The sequence below is a fragment of the Osmerus mordax genome, chromosome 18, assembly GCF_038355195.1.
Source record: "Osmerus mordax isolate fOsmMor3 chromosome 18, fOsmMor3.pri, whole genome shotgun sequence".
NCBI lineage: Eukaryota > Metazoa > Chordata > Actinopteri > Osmeriformes > Osmeridae > Osmerus > Osmerus mordax.
The window spans coordinates 3,025,488-3,049,757 of record NC_090067.1 but is presented as its reverse complement, the minus strand read 5'-3'; the positions used below and the strand labels follow the sequence as shown (position 1 = coordinate 3,049,757).

At 46.4% G+C, this 24,270-nt stretch overlaps 2 protein-coding genes and 1 long non-coding RNA gene across 7 annotated transcripts; all 3 read right to left on the bottom strand.

Moving 5' to 3' along the window:
• Positions 1 to 688: 688 nt before the first annotated feature.
• On the bottom strand, positions 689 to 4,221 carry LOC136962522 (uncharacterized). Of its 5 annotated transcripts, XR_010878908.1 has the most exons (5): positions 4,053 to 4,221; positions 3,090 to 3,179; positions 2,727 to 2,825; positions 2,332 to 2,458; positions 689 to 966 (listed from the first exon to the last, which is right to left on the bottom strand). It is a non-coding gene; the product is annotated as an uncharacterized lncRNA (long non-coding RNA). The 5 variants fall into 5 exon arrangements; XR_010878906.1 differs by having other exon boundaries at positions 2,332 to 2,825; XR_010878909.1 differs by lacking the exon at positions 2,727 to 2,825.
• Positions 4,222 to 4,790: 569 nt separating this feature from the next.
• LOC136962589 (cysteine-rich venom protein-like) lies at positions 4,791 to 7,088 on the bottom strand. The gene is made up of 8 exons (XM_067256396.1): positions 7,029 to 7,088; positions 6,867 to 6,873; positions 6,537 to 6,637; positions 6,252 to 6,342; positions 5,695 to 5,837; positions 5,492 to 5,580; positions 5,185 to 5,267; positions 4,791 to 4,950 (listed from the first exon to the last, which is right to left on the bottom strand). The coding sequence occupies exons 1-8, from the start codon at positions 7,086 to 7,088 to the stop codon at positions 4,808 to 4,810; spliced, it is 717 nt and encodes a 238-aa protein (XP_067112497.1). The 3' UTR covers positions 4,791 to 4,807.
• A 2,433-nt stretch (positions 7,089 to 9,521) lies between these two features.
• lrp12 (low density lipoprotein receptor-related protein 12) lies at positions 9,522 to 21,206 on the bottom strand. Its single transcript, XM_067256401.1, is given in 10 exon segments — positions 9,522 to 11,153; positions 11,155 to 11,829; positions 12,114 to 12,246; positions 12,358 to 12,827; positions 13,210 to 13,404; positions 13,849 to 14,285; positions 14,588 to 14,790; positions 15,424 to 15,559; positions 17,017 to 17,073; positions 20,103 to 21,206. Coding segments are annotated over 10 exon segments (2,694 nt in total). The 5' UTR covers positions 20,176 to 21,206; the 3' UTR covers positions 9,522 to 10,838.
• Positions 21,207 to 24,270: the final 3,064 nt, after the last annotated feature.

Genomic DNA, 24,270 nt, shown 5'->3' with positions numbered 1-24,270 from the left:
GTTAAATTAGTTACAACTAACCAACAAGAGCAACAAGTCCCTCAACAAGAGTCACCTTGAACACCCGTGAAAGCTCGTCTCGGGGGAGTTGCTTACTCAGCAAAATTTTGGTTGGCCTCATCAAATCTCACTCCTAGGTTTTTTGAAAAGTAGGCAGCCCTGACTGACTCCAATTTTAGAAATGTGCAAGTATGTTACCTGTAACCTCGAGCACCAAAAAGTTAGTGACCTTAAAGTATGCATAGCCTACTCACCAATCAGCTGTTATCTCTACTATAATACGGATTTAACCATCAACACAGTATAACTGACCCCAGAGGCTACGACATTACCTTTGGAGCATGGAAAGTCTACTGTCAGTGACTCAGAGGCCTTAAGTTAAAAGCTACTTCAAAAGGTCTATGTCTATAATCAGTATTAGCCGTATCATTGGGAGTCAGGTGGCTGAGCGGTGAGAGAATCGGGCTAGTAATCCGAAGGTTGCCAGTTCGATTCCCGGTCATGCCAACTGACGTTGTGTCCTTGGGCAAGTCACTTCACCCTACTTGCCTAGGGGGAATGTCCCTGTACTTACTGTAAGTCGCTCTGGATAAGAGCGTCTGCTAAATGACTAAATGTAAATGTATCATCCAGACTAGATCAAGGTTTTCACCGCCGTAGCGTGATAGATACGTACAAGGAGAACAAGTAACTTAAAATGCACAATGATAGTTTATTATCTAAATAGTAAGATAATCAATACAATAATAATGAAACAATCAAATAAACATACCTTCGGAGCAATAGTTAATGAAGGTATTCACAATAAAACTATAAGCGCCTAACGCACCGGAGCTCGTATAGTAAACAACTCAGAGATGGTAAATCTTCTTTCAGTCTTCCTCAGTTCACCTTCCTCTTCAACAGCTGAGGCCACCTCTCCAAAGGTGTCTGAGCTATATCCTTTAGGTCTCTGCCAATACAGCCCTACACAAACAAATACATTTTATTATTAGATGTAGGCCTACCCCACTAAGCGCATTGAACAGAAAAATAACTGTCTCTTCACAGTTGAAACGACGATCCTTACAATCTGTGGGTCTTCTGAAAGATGCCAGAAACAGAAAAGGTTGGTAAACTCACAGGCTAGAGCATGTAGTCGTCAGTAGAATCCTACGGTGGCCCTGAAGTGCAAATCACACCCATTAACATGAGTGCATCCCCCCAAATGAAAACACTCCCCCCAAATACGATTCAACTTCCCCCAAATAGGATGACGTGCTCACCTCACCCCAATACAAAGACACGCTCCCCCATATGGGAAACGACATTACATGAACTCAAAAACACATTACATTAACTCAAAACGGAAAGGGTAGGTACAACACTTCGTCGCTGAATGGATGCAGTAACTAACAAGAAATTGATCAACAAAAGTACAAAATGCAATAGCCTGACAGAGTTACGTGCAGGACATTTGTTTGGCTATCGAAGCATGTAGCAAATAGTAGGCTACTTATGCAAAAGTATATATTGCATGTTAAACGTCAAAATCGATAGCCAAACAATTATCCTGGCATTTCGTTCTTCTGTTGTGGACTTTTTTTTTTTTTTCTGATAAGTCCTGCTTCCTTCAACTGTGTTTTTAGCGTGCGCATAGGCTACTTATTTGAATGTTGCGAAACGTTAACAGTATATCTAAGATTATTTCATAGGAATGTCCCTGATTAAAATAAAGTGTAGTGCAAGTCATGACTCTGAATTGTTAACACAATGTTTCTTCTTTTATTCCAACCAAAACGATCAACTTCATGGTAATGACAGAGTTACGTGGACCAGGATGGTTGTTTCGCTATCGATTTTGACGTTTAACATGCAATTTATACTTTTGCATAAGTAGCCTACTACTTGCTACATGCTTCGATAGCGAAACAAATGTCCTGGTGCACGTAACTCTGTCAGGCTATTGCATTTTGTACTTCTGTCGATCTATTTCTTGTTAGTTACTGCATCCATTCAGCGACGAAGTGTTGTACCTACCCTTTCCGTTTTGAGTTAATGTAATGTGTTTTTGAGTTAATGTAATGTGTTTGAGTTAATGTAATGTCGTTTCCCATTTGGGGGAGCGTGTCCTTGTATTGGGGGGAGGTGAGTACGTCATCCTATTTGGTGGGAGTTGACTCGTATTTGGGGGGAGTGTTTTCATTTGGGGGATGCACTCATGTTAGTGGGTGTGATTTGCACTTCAGGGCCACCGTAGGAATCCACTTAAACGTCTTCATTGATAATCAAACTACGACAACAGTTGTGTAATTTTACGAGCAGCGGAACCTGTTTGGAACGTGCACTGACTTCTTAAATTAGCAACTGGCTTGGACCATCACTGGTGTGGTTGAGGTAAAGCACAGGTTCCTTCGTTGTGCGGTAGAAGATGGGCCTGATTGGTACCTGAGACGGCCCTCTGGAGATGTTGGTTGTTCTAAAGAGGATATGAATTTGAAAGCATGACTATATTTATTAGAATTTGATGAAAAGCAAACCCATAAGCATACAGCACACACTGAAGTTCCGAGAAGCCAGTTTCAAAATGTATGCATGTCCCTTTAACCTAGCCTACTCCAAACAACCTAAGGTTAGGGTCATTCTCACATTCCTACGTGGAAATCATTTCAAACACTTTTTTGTAACTTCCTATTTCCAATAATCTGACAGCTCAGTCATGTCAATTGCAAACACTTTACAGGTACCCAAGTGGTCAAAGAGGGTGACGGTTGGTGGTTGTAGAGCATCATCATAGACAAGCTCAAACTCCAGGATCTCTGTAATGGCCTCACACTGGCCAGTGTCTGCAACAAAAGGATCTATAAATATTATCTTTGAAGTGAGTTAAATATAAATATCTAGGCCTATGTAAATATAAAGAGATTGACCGAATTATGTTGTCATAATAATCAGACGAAGACCCCCACTAGAGCCCACATGACAAGCTGACAAGGTAGCTTTTGGTGGCATGATATCACAATTTTGTGATCTTGCTGTATTTGTCTGCTTACTACTTGGTGCCTGCTTGCCTAATACCAATGTGTTTACAATAGGCAATTCAAAACTACCGTAGATGTTGGTGCGTGTACATGGTGTAGGCCATCAAACAGAACCCAATATCCAATGGGCTCTCGATTATCCTCACACTGGATAGGTTTCTTCAACCGAATGATGTATAGTTATTAAAGTACAGTTGTATCAAGGATTAGTTATCATACTGTGTGTGTGCGTGGGGGGGGGGGGGGGGGGGTACACAAAGTGATTGCCGATTGCATAAGGGCAGGGCAGAGAGATTGATACAGATTAATAAATATTTCTTTTTTTAAATGGGACCTGATGGTCCCCTACCTGGTGGTCTGACCCAGCTGTGAGATGTTTGAACTAACTACACTTTACTCCATCTGGTCTTTTGGGATGAGAGAGTGATGAAGTGATAATTAGAAAACTGCTGACCACACCACAGACGGGTAGCATTTAGCAACTGGCTAATATATGTAGTTATACGTGTGTGTCTGAATAGGAAACGTTTCACAAGTGCAGAATCCCAAGGAGAGATTTACATGTGGTGTGTGCCATGTCACGGATAACATCAGAAAAGGGCAGTACTACTGTTTACTACTATCCTACATGCTATTTGGAATGCTATGCTGGTTTACATTTCGTGCCACAGAAGAAGTATTTCACATGGTGTGTCAAACTGGGTAGTTGGACCTGTTATTGGTCATGTATGTCAATGAGCACAAGATGTCCGTAGTCTAATATTTTGAAGCATTACCTTTGATTTCTTCAGCAAACACATTCCCATGTTGATTGCCTATGGGCTAGGCCTAGTTCTTAAACTGCGCTGTTTTTTTGTGTCACGTGTCATAGCTTTAGCCACTCCTTTCTGTCAAAGTTGTTTTTAAGTAGACTAGCTTAAAACTATAAGTCTTGTCTAAACTGAGTAAAACTGTGGTGCTGAAGACATGTAGGCCTATGTTTCCTTCACTGGTGACCTAACAAAATTGCATTTAGTGATCACAATTTCTTACCGTGTCAAGTCAATGAAGTTCAGTTCTGGCTTAGTCCTCACAAACATCTTCTGCCATGTTCAGTCACCAACCCCAATATCCTAAACTGTAGTTTTTAACCAAAGTCAAAGACAGATGAAGTTCGGTTCAGAAGGACAATACTTCTGAGCAGGAACGTCTGTGAAGTGAAGTCTCTTGCCTTGCAGGGTGTGTTTATTTATAAACAGGAAGATCCAACCTAGTGGCTTAATGCTTATGTAATTACTCACTTCAGTTTTTTCTCTGGTCTCATACCAGTGAATGCGCTGTGTGCATTATGACTGATTCCCTTCCTGTTTAAACTTGCCATTTTGCAACTGCACCAGCTTATTGTCTTTTAAAATACAAAAACCCAGAAGGTAAAGATTAACTTCCCACTATTTATATTCTGTAGAACAGGAGTAAAGCTCTAATCTAATGTACAGTTGTCCATATCATTTAGCATGCTATCAACAAAGATTCCCTTGGGGTCAGCAGAGCCTTCTGTGCAGACGAGCTTTCACGGGTGTTGCTTCACTCCATGTGTAGTACCATTGTGATATCGGTATGCCTTACTACCCACAGTTGCACTACAGTAAACACATACAAATAGAATGTCCGTTTTTTAAATCATATTAAGCAACCTCACAGTTTAATAAAACTCATACCATTGTAGACAAGAAGCCAACTTTGAGATGATTCAAAGTGATAACACATGACACACACTGTTAGCATCTTGAGGCCATGAAATAGATGTCCTATTTTCGAGCTATTGGAATTATTTCACTGTGGCATTTACACAGGGCAGGGCAATTGTCAGACACCCAAATGTTTGAACACCCCGCCTTTGCTTTAAGTGCTGCACAGTTGGGATACTTGTTGACGTAAGGACAGGGATTGGCTGTAATGAAACAAGAAAGTCAAGTTAATTTACAATTCCCAAAAAGTCTATATCTATAGTAGCTAATGTGCATTCAGATATGCCATATACATCATATGTACAGTATATATAAAGTATATATAAACATAAACATATATATAGTATACAGTAATATCACTATTGCTCAATTACTATGGGTATGAGGTAATCATACTATAGGGCAGGTTTTTGCACAATGTATATCATGTAACTCACTGCAAAGGTTGTTTTCACATGCATTGGGACACCTGGCACATGGCGCTCCGACCTTGTATGGTCGCACTCCTCTGAAATTCCCACTGTTAACGAAAGCATTCAAAGGATCACTAGATTAGAACTTCCACCCGCTTGATTACACCCATGAGAGGTTTTGACATTTGGCGTTTTGACACGTGCTACACATAAATGATACTTGACTTTTCAAACGTCAGTTTAAAATATGCTGATGAATTTATTGTCGTATTATGTGGATCAGAGTGCACGTTCTAAACAGCTTGTGGAGGTTTGCGAAAATGTGACTTACGCTCGGTAATAGTGGCAGCCATAGAAATAGACTGAGCCTGGACACAAGGCTACTCCACAGCCAATTTTGTAAGAGCTATTCCACACTACCTGTATCAAAGGAGAGGCAACATTGGGCTGGCAGTTTTTGTTTATGTCGAGGCTTCCCTTTACATGTTCATGAAGTCCAAACAGAATGCCAGGCATTCATCAGAAGGCTGTTACCTGTGTGTAGTGACCAATGGATTTACCATTGATTGAGCCATTAGGATATAGGTAATTCAAGACTTCACTGTGCCAGGTTATGACAACCTTCGTCCACGCAGATGATGCAGATGTTTTTAAGAGGTTCTCGCCACATTCATAGTCTGTTCATCATGGAAATGAGAAAAGAAACACAAACCTACATAGATATACAGTGTATCCACATAATAATGTAATATATACATTTCTTGGTATACTCTAGGAACACTGTGCCTATAGAAAGATGTTGGGGTCCCAGAATTTTAGGTCATGTGATTTGTTGTTTTGACTGATTGGTTGATCATATCTCTGTGATATTCAGATGCCCAACTGATAAGTGAAGTGAGCCATCTGTTAACCAAGCTACTCAACTGTATGATTGATATGCATTATGTAAGTTAAATATTAGTAATTTAGCAGGTAAGTACTGGGAGTACCTTGAAATCATACAGTACCCTGTAGAGTGGGTAGATATATCAGTGAAAAAACACCAATGGGATGAGTGAAGATGTTTTAATTTATACGTTTATATGTTATACCTCCAATCATGCGACTGCTGGGTGGACCATGAGCCATGGAACAGGTATCAACCCATGCCTGAGCATTGGCTGCAGCCTCCTCACTCCAGCTCTGCAAGGTACAAACAGCATGCAAATGATGGGTCGGTAACGTTTGGTGTTGACCTTTTGAATAGTTACCCATCAAAATCAAACCAACCAATTGTGTGACAAACACAACTGTGTTTGTACATAAGTAAAGATATGAATATCAAGTCACCGTCGGTTCAGAAGGACTGGTATGAAACTGTAGACATGAAAGCTTACCATCTTGAGCATGTCACTTGCCGTAGGCTGAACAGCTCGCCTGAAAGTGTTATGCTGGTCAAGGATTTCCGTCTGAACTGCTGTGCTGTTTGTGCAAATGTCTACACACATATTTGAAAATATATAAAAGCCCATCAACATTTCTTAATCTACATTGAATCATAACCAGTATTGGGTTTCATAAAACACATGATCAATGCAACATTGAATGCTAATTAATGTTAGTCAATTTATGTTTAATTAAACAATAAAATTGATTATTCTAGATTGGGCATTCTGTATATGATGATATGAGTACAGTGAAGTCTGGTGACTATAAGTTGCACTTACTTGATTGCTTAGGACAAAAAAGAATATGAAAGAAAAAAAACAGTTAAGTCAGAACACAACTTTATCTTGCACATTAGTTACATACAACTATCGTATTCTGTGCACTCTATTATTAGTTCAGTGTCTCAAAGATTGTTTTTATACAAACAAAACTTTACACACCACATTGCATGCAGAGTGAACTCTGTGCAGTGTCAAGATGCAAACCACAAGCAAAAACATGTTTCCGGAAGACACCTAATGAACGACAAAAAACAAGAATATAATATAATAATAGGCCTGATATGGATTTACATTGAGTTCTCTTTTTTCTTGTTTTTCTTGGTATTAATAATGTAAATTGAGGCCGTGCTTAAAATTCAAGATTTGATTACTTGCCCAGCAGAGTTTGACAGCAGAAAGAGATCCAGCACCTGTTCAAGCGGTTGGGTGGTTTGGTAGCCTCCTTTTAAAGCCTTCCCTCAACCTATATTATTGGTCCGACAATAGTTACTTTCGGTAGTTTTAAGAACCGTTGGAAGGTGCAAACATGGAGTTGTAATCCCAAGGCCAAGGGAAGGGCCGGACCAACCCAATAAACTAAACATTTGTTCGGGGGCCCTCCCAAATTTCTTTTTTGTAAAAAAATATAATGTGCCAATCAAAGGGCCTCATACACTATTTTAGTTTACGACCCCCAAGTCATCTTCTGACATTGCTTTGCTACCTGCAAAAAGCTAACCCAAATTATAAACTGGCAAAAGCTTATAGCAACTATAAATTTATTCTAAAACGTACTTAATAGTATGGCGACGACGTAATTATCCACAAGTAGATGCGACGACGTAGGCTACTTATCCAGAAGTAGACGTCACACGACAGTCTCCTTAGGCAGGTTCTCCATGTCCCTTTCCGCTCGCCATAGCTGTGTACTTTTGTGTTCGGTGTTTACTTCTGAGATACTGTGTGTGACTAGTTTAACGAGCAGCAACACACAAACTTTTTGGATGGCTGAGCGTTTAGGGAATCAGGCTATTACAGTTTTTCTCAATTGTTTACACACAAATACTGGTACTTGACACACAATGACCACAACATGTAACTCATGCACCAACCACATGAACCAATTGTGCTAAACTACAAGCACAATTCCTGCTTTACACTCAAATTGCAGTTCTAACACACACTTTTTTCAAAACACTACACACAATTCTCTGCATTTGGCACAATTTTCATGAAGAAAATCTTTTGTTTTCACAAAGAACACACTGCCATTCAAATACGCACACTGACTCATCGCATAGACAAACACCTGTCACACAGTTTTACAATTAGCAATCAGAGCTTTAGAATAAAAAGGCAACAGGTGACCTTTTCCGTTTTTGAGCAATGGATGCCAACATTGGAAACAGAGGCAGAGGAGTGAGAGTAAGAGGAGGAGGACAGGGAGGACGAGGATGAGGAAGGCCAAGGACCATAATCTCTGATGAGATCTGAGCCGCTTTGGTTGACCATGTAGTCAACCATGGTCTAACAACAATGAGGGAGGCTGGGCAAAGAGTACAGCCAAATTTGAGCAGGTACACTGTAGCATCCATCATCGGGACTTTACGAAATGAGAATAGGTAAGAAATCTACTCTCACTACAAAATTGCAGTAGGCCTACTGCATATCAATACAGTACTCAATGAGTACAGTAGTAAAGTATTGCCTGTGGACTGTTCTGTAGGACTGTAAAAATAAAGTATGTTTCAAGTATTTGGAAAATGTATTCCTACTTTGTATTCCTACACGGTATTTACAGTATTTTACTATATGTTTGGCAGAACTGAAAGATTACCAACACAAGGTGATCGGGAACGTCTTCTGTCTCCTGAACAGGAAACTGAAATCATGAACATGGTCCTAGAAAATAACGCCATAACATTACGGCAAATACAAAGAAAAATTATAATAATGTAACGGTATACACTATACAGTCAATTATTCTGTTGTTTTGTATGTAAACCGCTGTATGTGTAACTTTGTGTTGGTTGGGATGTACACTGTGTACATATATGTAAAATATATTTGTTACCGTGTATTTCTGTGTTCTGAGTATAAAAATAATATTCTCAAATATTTTACAACACACTTATGTATGTACTGTCTGTAGTAAATGTAACACTGAACAAAAAAAGGCCTAACTCACTATGATGAATGAAGAAGAAGTGTTTTCCATTCATCATAGTGTTTTACATTGAGCACATCAGTGTTCAAATGGTTCTTATAAATGTCTATTCATATGATGGTTTGTGTTTGTCATTTGAAAACAAAATACCATTTTGAGATTAAATAACATTGTTTTGAATGTTAAGTTTAATTTTGCAGGAGAAGTGAGGGGTTTTGCCCACTGTGTGTGTGTTTTTTTGATTTGTGTGTAGAGTTCTGAGAGTATGAGGTATGCATTAAGAAAATGTGTGTAACCAATCGAGAAAAACTGTAATCAGAAGGTTGCCGGTTCGATCCCCGGCCGTGCAAAATGACGTGTCTTTGGGCAAGGCGCTTCACCCTACTTGCCTTGTGGGGGAATGTCCCTGTACTCACTGTTAGTCGCTCTGGATAAGAGTGTCTGCTAAATGTCTAAATGTAAATGTAAACTTGTAGGAGGAACACACGCGCACACCCATTAGCAGGATGAATGTTTTATTCATATCTTTAGTGCAGTAAACAGTTATGTTTATATACTTTTTTTCCAACACCGTACCACTTAACAAAAAATAGCACAAGACAATTTGGACATGCATCTCCCAAGAAGAAGTAACAGCTACTGAAATTAATAATAATAATAAATATAAATATACACACTCACACAAGTCTTCTTAGTACCAAAACATTGAGGTTACCAAAATAGTAACAAAACAATAAATACATCAAACATCGCTCGATGATGTGACACAATGTTTAGTCTTCAGAATCAGATTCCGTTATTCTCTTTGTTTTGTATAAATAAAAGCTTGTTGCCGTGACGAAGCATGACGAAACCGGCTGGTATCGTCCAACAGAATGGCAGGAACACTGTCCATGGAGGTGAAACCGACTAATAAGAAACCCCAAAAAGCAGGGCAGAACTGTACCGACCAATGAGGTCCAGGGTGCAATTGCACCCGCCAGGAGCTAGCCAATCACGTTAATCACAGCTCACATGACACGTGACACACAGTACCTTCTCTCTCCTACTGGATTTCTACCTCTGGTTTTCCCAGTCAGTCTCCCAGTACCTAGCAGGGTGCAGGTGTGTGTTTACAGAGGAGGATGTGTTTGCAGGTGTGTGTGTGTTAGCAGATGTGTGTGTTTGCTAGTGTGTGTCTCCTGGACAGTGACAGGCTGTCTGACCTGACCAACCCCTGCCCCCCCCTCCCTCCCAACACACACACACACACACACATTTCTCCTGACATACACACACACACTCCAAAATGTAATAGGGTAGTGGGGGGGGGAGGGGGGGGTCACGGTTCCCAGGAAGTGACATCACCAGCAGCATACAGGAAGCATGACAACAGTCAGGAGGGCAGAAAGATTCCACAAGTTCCACTGAGTTTCCCAGGGGGACACTGTTTAAAGTTGCACCAAAGGGGGACGATATTCATCGTCGTACCGGCCGAAACAGCCTGTTCATTTGTCGTACCGACAGAGATCCAGTCAATAAGCGTACCGAGGGGAGATCTCAGGTTGTGCCGTTCGGCAGGGTGGAGGGAAGGATAGGAGGTGGAAGGAAGGCTGGGGGAGGGAGGGGGGGGGCATCAGGCCGGTAGCTAACCCAGCCAAGCAGCAGACTGTTGGGGTAGTGACTTGGAATGACCACCAGGGGGAGACACAAGGACAGGACGGAGTCACCAGGGGGCGTTTTGGAGAGGAGCTTGTGGTAAGGACAGCAGGAAGCCCACCAGGGGGGCACAGGAGGGGGATGTAATGACTCAGAGGAGCCACCGGGGGGGGGGGCGCTGTGCTCTAACACAGCAGCAGGAGCTCGTCGTCGCTGCTCTCTGTCTTCCCTGTGGCCTCTAGACATGCGTCAGGGATCCGGGCCGTGTGGACCATCCCGCAGTGTTCACACGGGCCGTCTCTCCCCCCCAGCCTCCCCCCGCCCAGCCTCCCCCCGCACGCCCGCCCGCCCCCTGCCTGGGGGAGGAGCCTGCGCTCCAGCAGCGGCTGGCAGGCCTCGCTGACGGAGGAGGCAGAGTCCGAGTCTGAGGCGGGGTCGGAGGTCGGGATGAGCAGCTCCACGTCGTCCTCTTCCTCCCCCCCCCCGGCTCCCCCCCCCTCCCTCGCCCCCTCCTCCCCCATGCTCCAGTTGCCTCAGAGGGCTGTGGTTCTGGGGGCTGTGGTGGTTCTGGGCCCGGCCCAGGGAGAGGCCCCGGACCCAGTGCAGGCTGCGCGTGACCAGGCCCCGGGCGCTCTGGAGGCCCCTGGCCCCGGAGGAGGAGAGGGCAGCCTGCGGGGGGCCCCCTCCTCTGGGGGACTCGGGTCCGAGCGGGTCGTCCACCACCACCAGGGGGCGTGAGCGCTCCCGGTCGCGCTCTCTCTCCCGCTGATCCCGGCCGGGCGCCGGCGCCACCGAGCTGGCCGTTACCGAGACGATGGCCTCCACCGCCGACGTGGGCGGGGTCTTCTGGGGGAGGGGGGCTGCCAGCCCTCCCCCCACGGCCCCGACGCTAGCGTCGCGCCGCTCGCCCTCCGTGTCTGTGTCGTCTGAGTCTAACGGCAGCAGGCCCCGGTGCGCCCCGGTCCTCTCCGCCGGGCCGGTACCGGAGCCTCCGGTGTTCCCCGTGCTGTCCTCCGGGTCGGACGACACCAGCGCCAGCGAGCCGGAACGCCGCGAGCGCGTGAAGTTGAAGAGGCGGCGCCACAGGTTGCCGTGGCGGCCAGAGGTGGGCAGGCGGATTGAGGTGAAGCCCAGCTGGGAGCGCACGGCCAGGCGCAGGTTCTCCAGCACAGATGCCTGGAGGAGAGGAGAGATGGAGGACAGAGAGAGGGAGACAAGTGATGTAGGGAGAGAGGAGCGATGTATAATTAGAGGAGAGGTTGTAGAAGAGGAGAGGAGGGATGGAGGAGAGGAGGGATGGATATAGGACAGATGAGAGAAGGAGGGATGCAGAGGAGAGAGAAGAGGAAGGATGAAGGAGAGAGAGAAGTGATGGAGGAGTGAAGAAAGGAGAGGAAGGGTGAAGAAAAAGAGGGGAGGGATGTAGGAAGGAGAGAGGAGGGATGTAGGAGGGTGTGTACCTGGTTCCCGGAGCAGACAGGGAAGTCCTCCACAGGGGGGATGAGTCCCTGGGCGATCAGCTGACCATACGAGGGCGGAGCCTCTCTTCTCAGCAGCTCCGCCTCCACGCGGGACAGCTGGGTCTCAAACGACCTGCAACAACCAATCCGAATGCATCAGACGCATGGAATTTCAGATACACAAATCTACAGTCCTTGGTCGGGTTTGCATGTCAATATGCGCGTGTGCGCGCGCAGCACGCACCTGCGCTCAAACATCCTCAGCGAGTACAACTTGCAGGTGCACCCCAGGGCGATGACCAGCAGCAGGCCGCAGATCAGGCTTCCGATCACGGCGGCCGTGATGACGCGCGTGGGCACGATCACCGGGCAGCTCTCCTCGTCGCTGCCGTCGCCGCAGTCGTCCTGCGCGTCGCACACCCAGCTCTCGAACACGCAGCGGTTGTTCTTGCAGTGGAAGTTGCCCGGCTGGCAGAAGAAGCAGTTCTTCTCGTCGGAGCCGTTGGGGCAGCGGTTCTGGTAGTTGCAGCGGTCCGAGCGCGGGTAGCAGGCGCCGTTGCGCGAGCAGGGGAACTCGTCGTCCTGGCACGCCGAGCAGTTGAGCTCGTCGCGCCCGTTGGGGCAGTGCCAGTAGCCGTCGCAGCGCTGCTGCTCCGTGTAGCAGCCCCAGTTGCCCCCGCACGGGACCTCCCACGGCAGGCAGAAGCCCTCCACCTGAAGGGGGGGGGGGGGGGGGGAGGTGGGGGAGTAGAGAAGCGATGAGGAAACGGTTGACCAAAAAGGATTCAGACTATATCGATGACACATGAGAAGTCAGGAAAGGAGAGAGAGAGGGTGGGTGGGCGGGCGGGCGTGAAAGATGAATGGATGAATGGATGGAGGGGAAAATCGAGGATGGATGGAGAGACAGAGACGAGGATGGCATTAAGGAGAGATGGAGGGAGGAGTGAGATGGACAGAGTCAGACCTGGTTACTGACGCATGATAAGTTGAGACAGGAGAGAAGAGAGAGAGAGAGACGGAGAGAGAAAGACAGAGGGATGGATGGAGAGAGACAGAGAGGAAGGGAGGGAGAGAGAGGAGGGCGAGGTCAGACCTGGTAGGTGACGTTGAAGCCGCGGGCGGCGTTGATCTTGTCGGCGTAGAAGTGGACCCTGAGTTGCCCTGACGACGCTACCACGGCGACGGGGGCGCGGGAGTCGAAGGCGGTGAGGACGCGGAGCAGCCGGCGAGGGTTCTCCTCCAGACCGTCATACACCTTCACATAGTCCCCGTACCCTGTACCGTCCAGCTGCACACACACACACAAACACTATAAGTCACAATATCACAATGACCCTACCTTCTAACCCTGACCCTTGTCTATGTAGTCACAGTACTTGTTGACCTGTCATCTCAGTGTCTGAGGGTTAAATTACCACATGACCCCTCCCCCTGACCCCACAGTAACCCCTCCCCCTGACACCACAGTAACCCCTCCCCCTGACCCCACAGTAACCCCTCCCCCTGACCCCACAGTAACCCCTCCCCCTGACACCACAGTAACCCCTCCCCCTGACCCCACAGTAACCCCTCCCCCTGACCCCACAGTAACCCCTCCCCCTGACCCCACAGTAACCCCTCCCCCTGACCCCACAGTAACCCCTCCACCTGACCCCACAGTGACCCCCTGACCCCACAGTAACCCCTCCCCCTGACCCCACAGTAACCCCTCCTCTCCGGGCCGCGAGCGCACCTTGAAGTCGGTGAAGCGCAGGATGACCTTGCGGTGGTCGCCCGTGTCGATCAGCCAGGTGCAGTTGCTCCCGGGCGGGTAGAAGTCGGGGTAGTTGGGCGAGCTGAACGTCCCGTAGAAGTTCCGCAGCCACTCGCCGCAGGTGGGCACGTCGCAGTCGATCTCGTCGCCCAGGTCCTGGCAGTCGATGCTACCGTCGCACTTCAGCGACTCCGGGAGGCAGGTGTAGACGCGCGTGTAGCGGGACAGGCAGGGGAACTGGTTGAAGGCGCAGGGCTGGAAGGAGAAGGTGGCGGAGGGGTTGGCCTGGGAGCACAGCTCCTCGTCCGAGTTGTCGCCGCACTCGTCCATGGAGTTGCACCGCCACGAGTCCGGGACGCACTTCCCGTTGGAGCAGTGGAACTGGTCCGAGTCGCAGCTCGACTCCTCGGGGCGCCCTGGGGGAGGGAAGCGCGCGGAGGACACAGAGAACACACACACACACAGAGAACACTCACACACAGAGAGAGAACACACACACAGACAAAGAGAGAACACACACACAGAGAACATACACAGAAAAACACACACACACGATGTTTAGTGTAATGGACCAGGACATCAGGAATACCATGATCCTTGTTCTCCATCCCTCCCTCCCCCCAGCCACCCAACCACTAAATGTAGTACCCATCAATCCATCCAGCCCTCCCTCCATCCCCAGCCCCTAAATGAAGTACCCATCCATCCAGCCTCCTACCAGTGATGTAGGTGAGCCGGAAGCCCTTGCCGGTGAGGCTGTCGTCGGAGTGGAACTTGACCCAGACGTGGTCCTGGGAGGAGATGTAGGGGGCAGGCAGGGTGGAACCGCAGGCTCGGAACCCGTCCAGGTTCTTGTAGCTGCCGATAGAGAGCCAGTCCAGAACGCAGCGCCGAGAACTCTGCAGTTCAAAGTCCTGGAAACTGCAGGAGGAAGAGGAGGGGGGAGGGGAAGAGGAGGAGGAATGAGGCGAAGAGGAGGAGGAATAGTGGTTATACAGGACGATCAATCCAAGAACGTATGGATCTGCTCTCAAAACATCCCTAACAAACGTTCTCTCAGAATCATGACCATATTTGGACATGGATCGATGCCTTCGCTTAAACAAACCTACTTCCTGCGGAACACGACCACAAGAGGCTATTTCTGTGCCGGTAACCATGGACACAGAGTAGAAGTGACTAGAGTAGGTTGTTTGCGTGTCTGGCCCTCATCACAATATCAACAAAACCACTCATAACACAATAACAATAGGTAGAAAAACACAAACACTGTTTGTGTACGAGTGTGTGAGCATGTGTGCTGTGTGTTTGTGCGCGGCGTGTATGTATGTGAATGACGACAGAGAGTGCAAGGCTGTAGCCACAAGGTGCTGCTGTGAGCAGGCTCTTCAGAACGGAGTGAGGGCAGACTGATCATGAGAGGAGAGAGAAGAGAAGAGAGAGGAAATGACAGGGACGAAGAAATGAGAAAGAGAGGACGTGAGGGAAGTAGAAGAAGAAGAGGAGAGGAGAAGAGGAAGAGAGGGGAGGAGAAGAGGAGGAGAGAGAGGGTACCTGATGGTGATGATCTCTCCGGGGTTAGCTCTGATGTTCCAGGTGCAGTTGATCCGGGAGGGGTACTCGAAGGGCCATCCTGGGGTGGTGATCACCCCGCTGGAGGACCGCAGCTGCTCTGGCACTTCCCCGCAGGCTGCACACACACACACACACGTTAGCACAAGATCATAGCGAAGGGATCATTAAAAAAAAGTAGGTGTGACTGACTAACGGCTCTTCTCCTCTACACGGTACTGGCTCGACCAGCCTGTCACTCTGGTACCCTGAGGGCTTTAGGTAGGCTGTCCATGATGGTTCCAACACAAGCTCTTCTCCTGTCTGGCCCCCCAGTGGTGGAATCAACTCCCCACCTCCATCAGAGACACTGACTGTCTCTCCACCTTCAAGAAAAGGCTCAAGACGCACTTGTTCCAGGAGTACAACGGTACTTAGGAACGGTTCGCTTGACCCGATGTTAGTTTCCTCAAGGATCACAATGACTCTTGCTTAGAGACTTGTTGCTCTTGTGGTTAGTGGTAACTGATTTAAATTTTTGGTTCTCACTGTGATATATTGTTTTATTACTGTTGCACTTATAGCTGCACTTATAGCTGTTCATGTTGTTTGGTTGTGACTTGTTTAACTACATGCTCTTATGGTTCTTCCCTTTGGCACTTACTTTGGTTGTTCACAATGTGTGCTTCATGTTTTGGCTACTCGCAATGTTTTTTGGCTATCTTGTTGTTATGATCAGTGACCTATGCACTTTGTAAAGCTCTCTCTTGGAAGTCGCTTTGGATAAAAGCGTCTGCTAAATGAATAAATGTAAATGTAAATGTAATGTGGTTCCAAGCAAGCTGAGGCAATACATTTACATTTAGTCATTTAGCAGACGCTCTTATCCAGAGCGACATACAGTAAGTACAGGGACATTTCCCCCCGAGGCAAGTAGGGTGAAGTGCCTTGCCCAAGGACACAACGTCAATTGACACGGCCGGGAATCGAACTGGCAACCTTCAGATTACTAGCCCGACTCCCTCACCGCTCAGCCATCTGACTCCCCTCCAATAGCAAACTACAAAGCAGTACCACAGTTACCAACTGCTACTCTAGCTAACTGCTACTCTAGCTAAGTTGTACTATAGCTAAGTGGTAACACAGTTAACTGGTACCATGGTTACCTGCTACTTTAGCTAACTGGTACCACACTTAACGAATACTCTTGCTAACTGGTACCACAGTTAACTGACACTCTTGCTAACTGGTACCAAAGTTAACTGCCAATCTTGCTAACTGGTACCAAAGTTAACTGCCACTTTAGCTAACTGATACAATAGCTAACTGATACTCTAGCTAACTGATACTCTAGCTAACTGATACTCTGGCTAACTGATACTCTGGCTAACTGATACTCTGGCTAACTGATACTCTGGCTAACTGATACTCTGGCTAACTGATACTCTGGCTAACTGATACTCTGGCTAACTGATACTCTGGCTAACTGGTACTCTAGCTAACTTGTACAATAGTTAACTGGTACCACAGCTAACTGGTGCTGTAGCTAACTGTTACTGGCACCACAGAAGGCTAGGCGTGTGGTTTTGAACTCACCGTTGCTGATCCCTGATACGTAGACATTGTCACTGTGCTGGGAGCCCACTGCAGAACCTGCACAACACAAACAAGTGAGGAAGGTGTTCATTTCTGAAAGTAGTTCAGATAGTGAGTTGAGTTCATTGTTGATTGTAAACCAAATACATCTGTCTTTGCTGTAATTAACGAGCCAGTGTGGATTCTGGGTTTGTGTTAGTTTGTGTTCTGGGTATTGTGGGTTAATGTTTGTAGTCCACAGTGACCCAGTGACTTGGATGGCTACGATTGCTTCCTGGGTTCATCTTTCCATCCTGTCTGACCCTGTCAGCACAGCTGGGGTCAGAACCCAGAACCAGGGTCACACATTTTTCCTTCCCCGCCTTCCTGTTCCCTGCCTCCCTCTGTTCCCTGCCTCCCTCCCCCAAGGTGAGGAGGGTGTAATTACACTTGGAGAACACGAGAAGCCAGGGGACTCTCTAGCACGGAGACAGGAGGAAGAGCCACACTGACAACAGGACCCGTCATGAAGTGGTTCTGCCCCGGGCTGAGGGAGAACATCAAAGCCAGCCGCAGAGCTCCAGCTAGATTCACATACCCTCTGCCGTCTTATTAGCCTGCACTGTGTGTATGAGCGTGTGTGTGTTCATGAGTGTGTGGTGTATGAGCGTGTGTGTGTATGAGCGTGTGTGTGTTTATGAGTGTGTGGTGTATGAGTGTGTGTGTGTGAACTGAGCTGCATGGTAACAGCCTAGCCCTGTGACATGTTCTAACAGCGACCTGTGATGTGAACCTGCCACGAATCAGCCCCCTTCATCCCCTCCGAGGACAGAGGGGGGTAGGAAGAGAATGAAAGAGTAAAGAGAGAGCGGTATATGTAGATGTACAAGCGCGTTTTGTAGAAACAGTGAGTGACAAACAAGTGACAGACGAAAGAGAGAGAAGAAATGAGGGATGAAAAAGCGAGAGACCGAGGATAAAGACAGACAAAGATAAGAAAGAGCAAGGGGGGGGGGGGGAGGGAGAGAGAGCGAGCGCGAGATATATATAAATATATAAGTCAGGACAGACCAGTCCTAGCCTCTTCGCTACCAGCTAAGCATGAAGAACCTCACACTTAAACGCTTCTCTCAGCCCCTCTACACAAGGCGGGTTCCTATGGCAACAACAGGGCCTTGGACTGGAGGTCTGAGACTGAATGTTCACCTGAGGGTGAACGGAGCAGAACAACAACAACCCTTCTGTCCATTTTTCTCACTGGGATGAGACAGCAAACAAACGCTATCCGTTGCAGAGGTGATAAGAGTAGGCTGGCAGCTTCCAGCTAGCATTAGCGCCAGCTCTGGCCGGGTTAGCCGTGAGCTAGCCCCTGCTCCTCTACAGGGGGCCCTTTCCCCCTGAAGAATGGAGGGGAAAGTTCTAGCCATGAGTTGACCAATGAATCAACTCAACTGTATTGACAGGACACTATGCACACTGGTTGTGGATGGAACAGAGGTTACAAAGGCATTAACTTAGGCATTAACTTAGATGATTAACAACTCCTTCTTGTGGAGGGGGGGGGGGCAATGTTTTGATGGCCTCTGAGCCCCTCTGTCCCCATATAAAGAACATCTAGTCCTGGGGGCCAGGGGGGCAGGGGCTGCTTCCCCATTCACAGCTGACATACAACAGATGTAGGAATGTTTGAAAGCCCAGTGGGGAGGCAGGGGACCAGGGAGGAGGTAGGGGGACCAGGGAGGAGGTAGGGGGGCCAGGGAGAGGCAGGGGGGGAGCAGGGGGGATACATGGACAGTGTCCTAATCCTCTCATTCTCTTCACCCATGCCCTCTTCCACTCTCCCTCTCACACCATCACTCCTGCCCTTCAGTCCTACCCCCCCCCCTCACCCCCTCCACTGTCCTTCCCACGGATGATTGCTCTACAGTAGCAGCTGACTGTAAATTATACATGGGGAGGGAGACCAGTGGAAAAAACTGCCTTGGCATGCACACACACCATGCTTGACTAGGCACACACACACAGGACATTCCTTATGCTGGCTATTCCCTCCAGTCAGCAGGAGGTCTATAAGTACCAGGAAACAAAGTAAACAAGCCAACAATACATAAGATTTTACCAGCCGGCACAAACTCCTCCATAATATCTTGGAAGACTGAACATGGAAGTCAGAGATGACACCAGGGACCACACCTGGCCTCACACACACACACTCACCAGGGACCAAACTTGGCCTCACACACACACTCACCAGGGACCAAACTTGGCCTCACACACACACACTCACCAGGGACCACACCTGGCCTCATTCAGACACACACTAGGGACTGGTTTATCCAAAGGGACATACATTGTGCCTGTAGACAATAGAGCAGAAAATTAAGGACCAGAAGTGTATTGTTCTAACAGTATCTTGGCAGCTAGAGTCAAGGAACGATATGCATTTACTAGCCACAACGCAAAGTAAGCACACATAAGCTACCAGGCACAGTGCAACTACAGTGCAGCAATAACATATCAAGAACATATCAACTGCAGTTTAAAGGCCCTTCACGTGCTCAAATGTTTATACAGCAGTGACCATGGGTTAATGGAGTTAGAGGACCACCACATGACAGGACAGGACCTCTCCACCAATCCTGACGCACACTGCTACATCAACAGAGGGAAACAGATGTGGAGGACACAGCCACGGTCTGAGCCCCCGCCCCCCCCCCCCCCCCTCATCTCCAGCTGGCCTGGCTATCACAGTCACTCTGACAACGGTTGACACTCTGTGCTCCTTAGTAATAACACTGTTGATTTAGCTGTTATTGATCCAAATCAACATGAATGATTCGAACGTACGACCTTTTGATCCGCAGTCAGCTCACTGAACTTAACGCAGCACACCACCTGTATAAACTGCATAATAAAAAATGTCACTAGATATAAAAATGCTATAAATTGTATAATTTGAATGTATCTCTGGATGTGTTTGACTCGTTGTTGATGTCTGGGATAGATGTTAGGCTGATTCACATAATCATTCGATACTGAGTCAGTGTATGTGTGTAGTGTCATCTTTCTCAGGTGAGTATCACAGTATGGGAGTATGTTATACTTACCAGTGAATATGAATATAACCGTGGTTAGCGCTGTCCATGATACGGTCCTTTCAGAGGCGAGGGTACGGGCCATAATAGCAGCTATGTTTCGTGTCCGGGTATAGCTGATATTTCTTGCCGTTTCCGTAACGTTAGCTAAGTAGGTAGCTAAATTGGTCTAAAAATTATGACTATTTCTATACTGGTCAGCAATTCGACTATGTTTGCAAGTTAAGGCCCAAAGAATGCTCTGTCCTCCCTATAAAATAATGACACGAGCAAAAACAAGATACAGGGACAGAACGGTCTCTGTAGTACTCTGTAGGTTGGTTAGCTGGATGGCAGTGGTTTAGCTAGCTAGCTCTAACAACAACAAAAGGAACAACACAACTATATTCTAGCTCACTGGCTAGCAACTACAAGCTATCTATCAAATCCTAACCCGATAATCACTCTACCTTTAAATTACATCTGCGATTTCGTGACCTATAAGATCCCATCTCGGTGTCAACGGAGCCTTTGTGTCTGGTGTCATTGTGCCAGTACGTAGCCCAAGACAAAAGGCATCGCTACCGCAACAGCAGCTGTACACTAGCTTGCGATACTGTTGTTCGTTGGTATGCTAACTAGCTAACTGTCGAGCTAGCTAGGCTAAAGACGGGGCTCTCTTTGTCAGTCCGATCAACGCAAATATGTGTATTATCTGCTACGTTTTCGAAGCTAATGAGACATTTAAATACAGTTAGCATTAGATCACGCTGCAACTATTATTGCAGGTATATTGTTCTAAACTGTAAGTTGCAAATATCACAAGTATACAGTAGGGCCCCCAAAACACTTTGTATTTGTCACACAAATATATTCCAAAAAAGACGCGTACACAGCCCCCGGTAGCTCAAGCCGTTCTACTGTTCAAGCCGATCTACTGTTAGCTAGCGGCCGTTAGCCTCCAACGCACAGGCAGACCTACCAAAACATCCCTGAGAAAGGTATCCGTGAAATGTCAGTGCTAACTAACCGTTACCAAATTGCCGGTTAATGCATCGTTTCGGTCTCGTCAAAGTCCAAAATAACGGAAACGGTATCATAAGCCCTGTCGTAAGGGCCTTGGCTGGATGTACTTCGACAGCCCCAGCTACGCTTTGGCTGATCTGAGTGTTGTGATCTACAGCCGGGATATCGTCCTCCCCCGGTGGCTGGCTTTCCTCCTTTCACTCCCCCTCTCCATAATTACGGGGGGAGGGGGGGGGGGGGGGTGATAGGTCGCACGACTTCAGACACGCGTACGGGGTGTTTCTATTAATGTCCGCGACGCTTTGGCCATCATAAGACCCGAGACCGATGAAATACGAAAAACAAATCACGGAGCGCTTGATTGCTTTGGGTGTTTTATTGCTCTCACCAAGGAACATTTATGAAACAAAATAATTCAGGCGATGATTTCACTCCACTCTATTTCAAAGGTTATCAGTGTGTGTGTGTATGTGCTGTGTGTGTGTGTAACCATAGGCTCTTATGTAACTGAACGTTTATGTTTTATATAACAGAGTGTCTGTCCTGGCCCAAAAAGTGAGTAGAAAGTAATCGGATGAAGTAACAGTGAAAGATAGAGATTAAAAGATAGTTTCATATTTGGAGAACTGAACTGATTACAACAATTCAGGAGGTTATACGAAACAGGACTGAAATACAAAGTGACCATAACCACACAAACACATTCTTGCTATACAAAAAAAAAGAATAGGCTACAAGAGGTTTGATTTCATATTTGATAATTTCCCAGTCTGTCAAATGATGCCCAAACATGTTGATTCATGGTTGTTATGTCATACAGTACACTAGACGTTTTTTTGAAATAGTCCTTATACCAGACATAACACAGGACATGTAGCTGCATGGTTCGGATGGCAGACAGAACATAAGGTATGCACCTTCATGCTGGAGCGACAGCCTGTTGAAGCATTGTTACTGGCTCTCCATTGTCATTGTTCAACCCTCAAACGGCTGTTGTCTCCTCACTCGCTCACTCACTCACTCACTCTCTCTCTCACACACACATTATGCACACGCAGACACACACGCTGACTGAAAGGCCTCCAGCTCCATCTGCTCAGGGGCGTGAGGTGTGTGTGGGGGGGGGGGGCTGCACAGGGGGGAGGGAGGATTTTGGAAGAGAGGCTGGAAGAGGGTGTGGCCTCCCTCACTTCCTCCATGTGAATGTGTGAGGTCACAACAGATCCCTGCTACACAACACACGGGGCGGGTGCTGAACCTTGCAGATGTGTCACGAAGCACACACGCACACACACAAAGGCTGCAAGTTCACATACACACATCTGCATTTGCCACACAAACACACACAGGCTAGACGCACGCATACACACACATACATGTGCACCCTCACACAAAGACTCCACACACACAAAGGATACACACACAAATATACCAATCACACACACAAAGGCTACACACAAACAGACACACACACTCCCATGCGTCGCACAAACACATGGAGGCTACACACACGGCGGTACATGTGTCACACAAATACAAACACACACACAAAAGCTACACACACATGAACACACACATTCCACTCCTAATCGGTCAGTGAATTCTTTGTCTAATCCTGGGATGGTTAGGGTGGGGGGGATTACATCATCAGTTAAAGAGGATTGGAAATGTGTTTACCTCGGTGTCCTCCCTCAACTGGGATTTAGTTTACTGGCCCCTGATTGGTCCAGAGCAACACTTTGCTGCTGTTGCCTCGGTGATTGCATCAAACAATTGTGTTTTTGCAAACACATCAGATCTCAACGGATCCCCCAAAATCCCAAGATAAACAGAGATCACCAGTGTGTGTTTGTCAATGTGAAACATGTTTTCTAAGGTGTGAAGTTTGAGCACTAGTTCTGTGGTGCGGTGTTTCAGCTCTAGTTTTGTTGACTCCACAAAACAGGATTGGGTTGAGGGAGGATTATTTTGGTTGTTGTCCAACCATTTGTTTAGTTTGCTACCAAATCTCACGCCAAGGTTTTTGGAAAAGTTGCCAGCCCTGAGTTACAGTTTTCTACATTCACTTTGACACAACTTTCAGACTCTAAACAGTCATTACTAGTAACACATACTGTCACATGTTCAAAGCATAACATTGTATTTTCATATATTTAAAGACACCTTGTGCATGCAGAATCATTCTTTCAAAGAACTAATTTATCATGAAATACCATAGGAACATTCACTTAGATCATCCACACACAAGATACCCATAGTTTCACCATGTAGTTGTTTGTACAATCATTAAATGTTGTACTACAAAATATGTGATACATGTTTCATAAGATACTACATCACCATAAATGGACTAAGAGAGACTACTACAGACAGTGGAATCGTTGAGCAAAATCAGAAATGTTTAGGCCTACAATCAAATATATTTTTTGTATCAAAGCAACCATAATTAGTTACAAAAGAAAACTATGCTACAGTACGTAAAACATGTACTGCAGTGTTCCTCACCTGGCTCAAAAAACAAACAAACAAAGCAAAGCAAAGGATTTTTTTACTCTCCTACATTTCCATCAACCCTGTCTTGTGGATTTGGCCACATGTTTTCATTCACATCGCAATGGATGTTTTCATTTGACAAACATTTCTGAAAAAATCTCTGGGCATGGTAAATCCTGGCCTGACACTGGTCTGCCATGATGTAATTGCATGCCTCCTCCATGGCCTGGAGAAGGGTAACTTGTTCATGAGGGTGCCTATCGTATACATTCCACCTCCATGTGGAGAAGAATCCTCAATAGGGTTGAGGAAGGGAGAGTATGGGGGCAAGTACAAGGCTGTAAATTGACAAAGCAATTACAAGGGCCTGCATACCGACAGGTGCTGCTGATTTTCAAATCTGAAAACATGATGGTTTAGTCCAATTTGTTCATGTTTCATGGTAATTGGTGGCAATGGATCTCGTTATATTGAAACTTTCATGTTCTAAACTTGGAAAGTTGTTCGTCAGTTTCTATAAAACTATGCATTACTTTAAGAGTAATGCAACAATTACTTATCATTTTGAGCTGTAGTATCAATTGACAGTTATATCATTGTAATGTAAGAAAATAACAGACATTTCAGATGTTTTGTGTGAATTGCATATTATAAAATTGTAATACTTTGATGTTAAGTTGTG

What these genes read in the sequence shown, in the direction of transcription:
- LOC136962589 (XM_067256396.1), bottom strand. Translation starts at nt 7,088, where the DNA reads ATGTTTTTGCTTGTGGTTTGCATCTTGACACTGCACAGAGTTCACTCT. An exon ending in CAAGTGACATGCTCAAGATG is followed by an intron (nt 6,343 to 6,536) that starts GTAAGCTTTCAT and finishes TGTACCTTGCAG; the next exon opens with AGCTGGAGTGAGGAGGCTGC. An exon ending in CCATTGGTCACTACACACAG is followed by an intron (nt 5,581 to 5,694) that starts GTAACAGCCTTC and finishes CCTTTGATACAG; the next exon opens with GTAGTGTGGAATAGCTCTTA.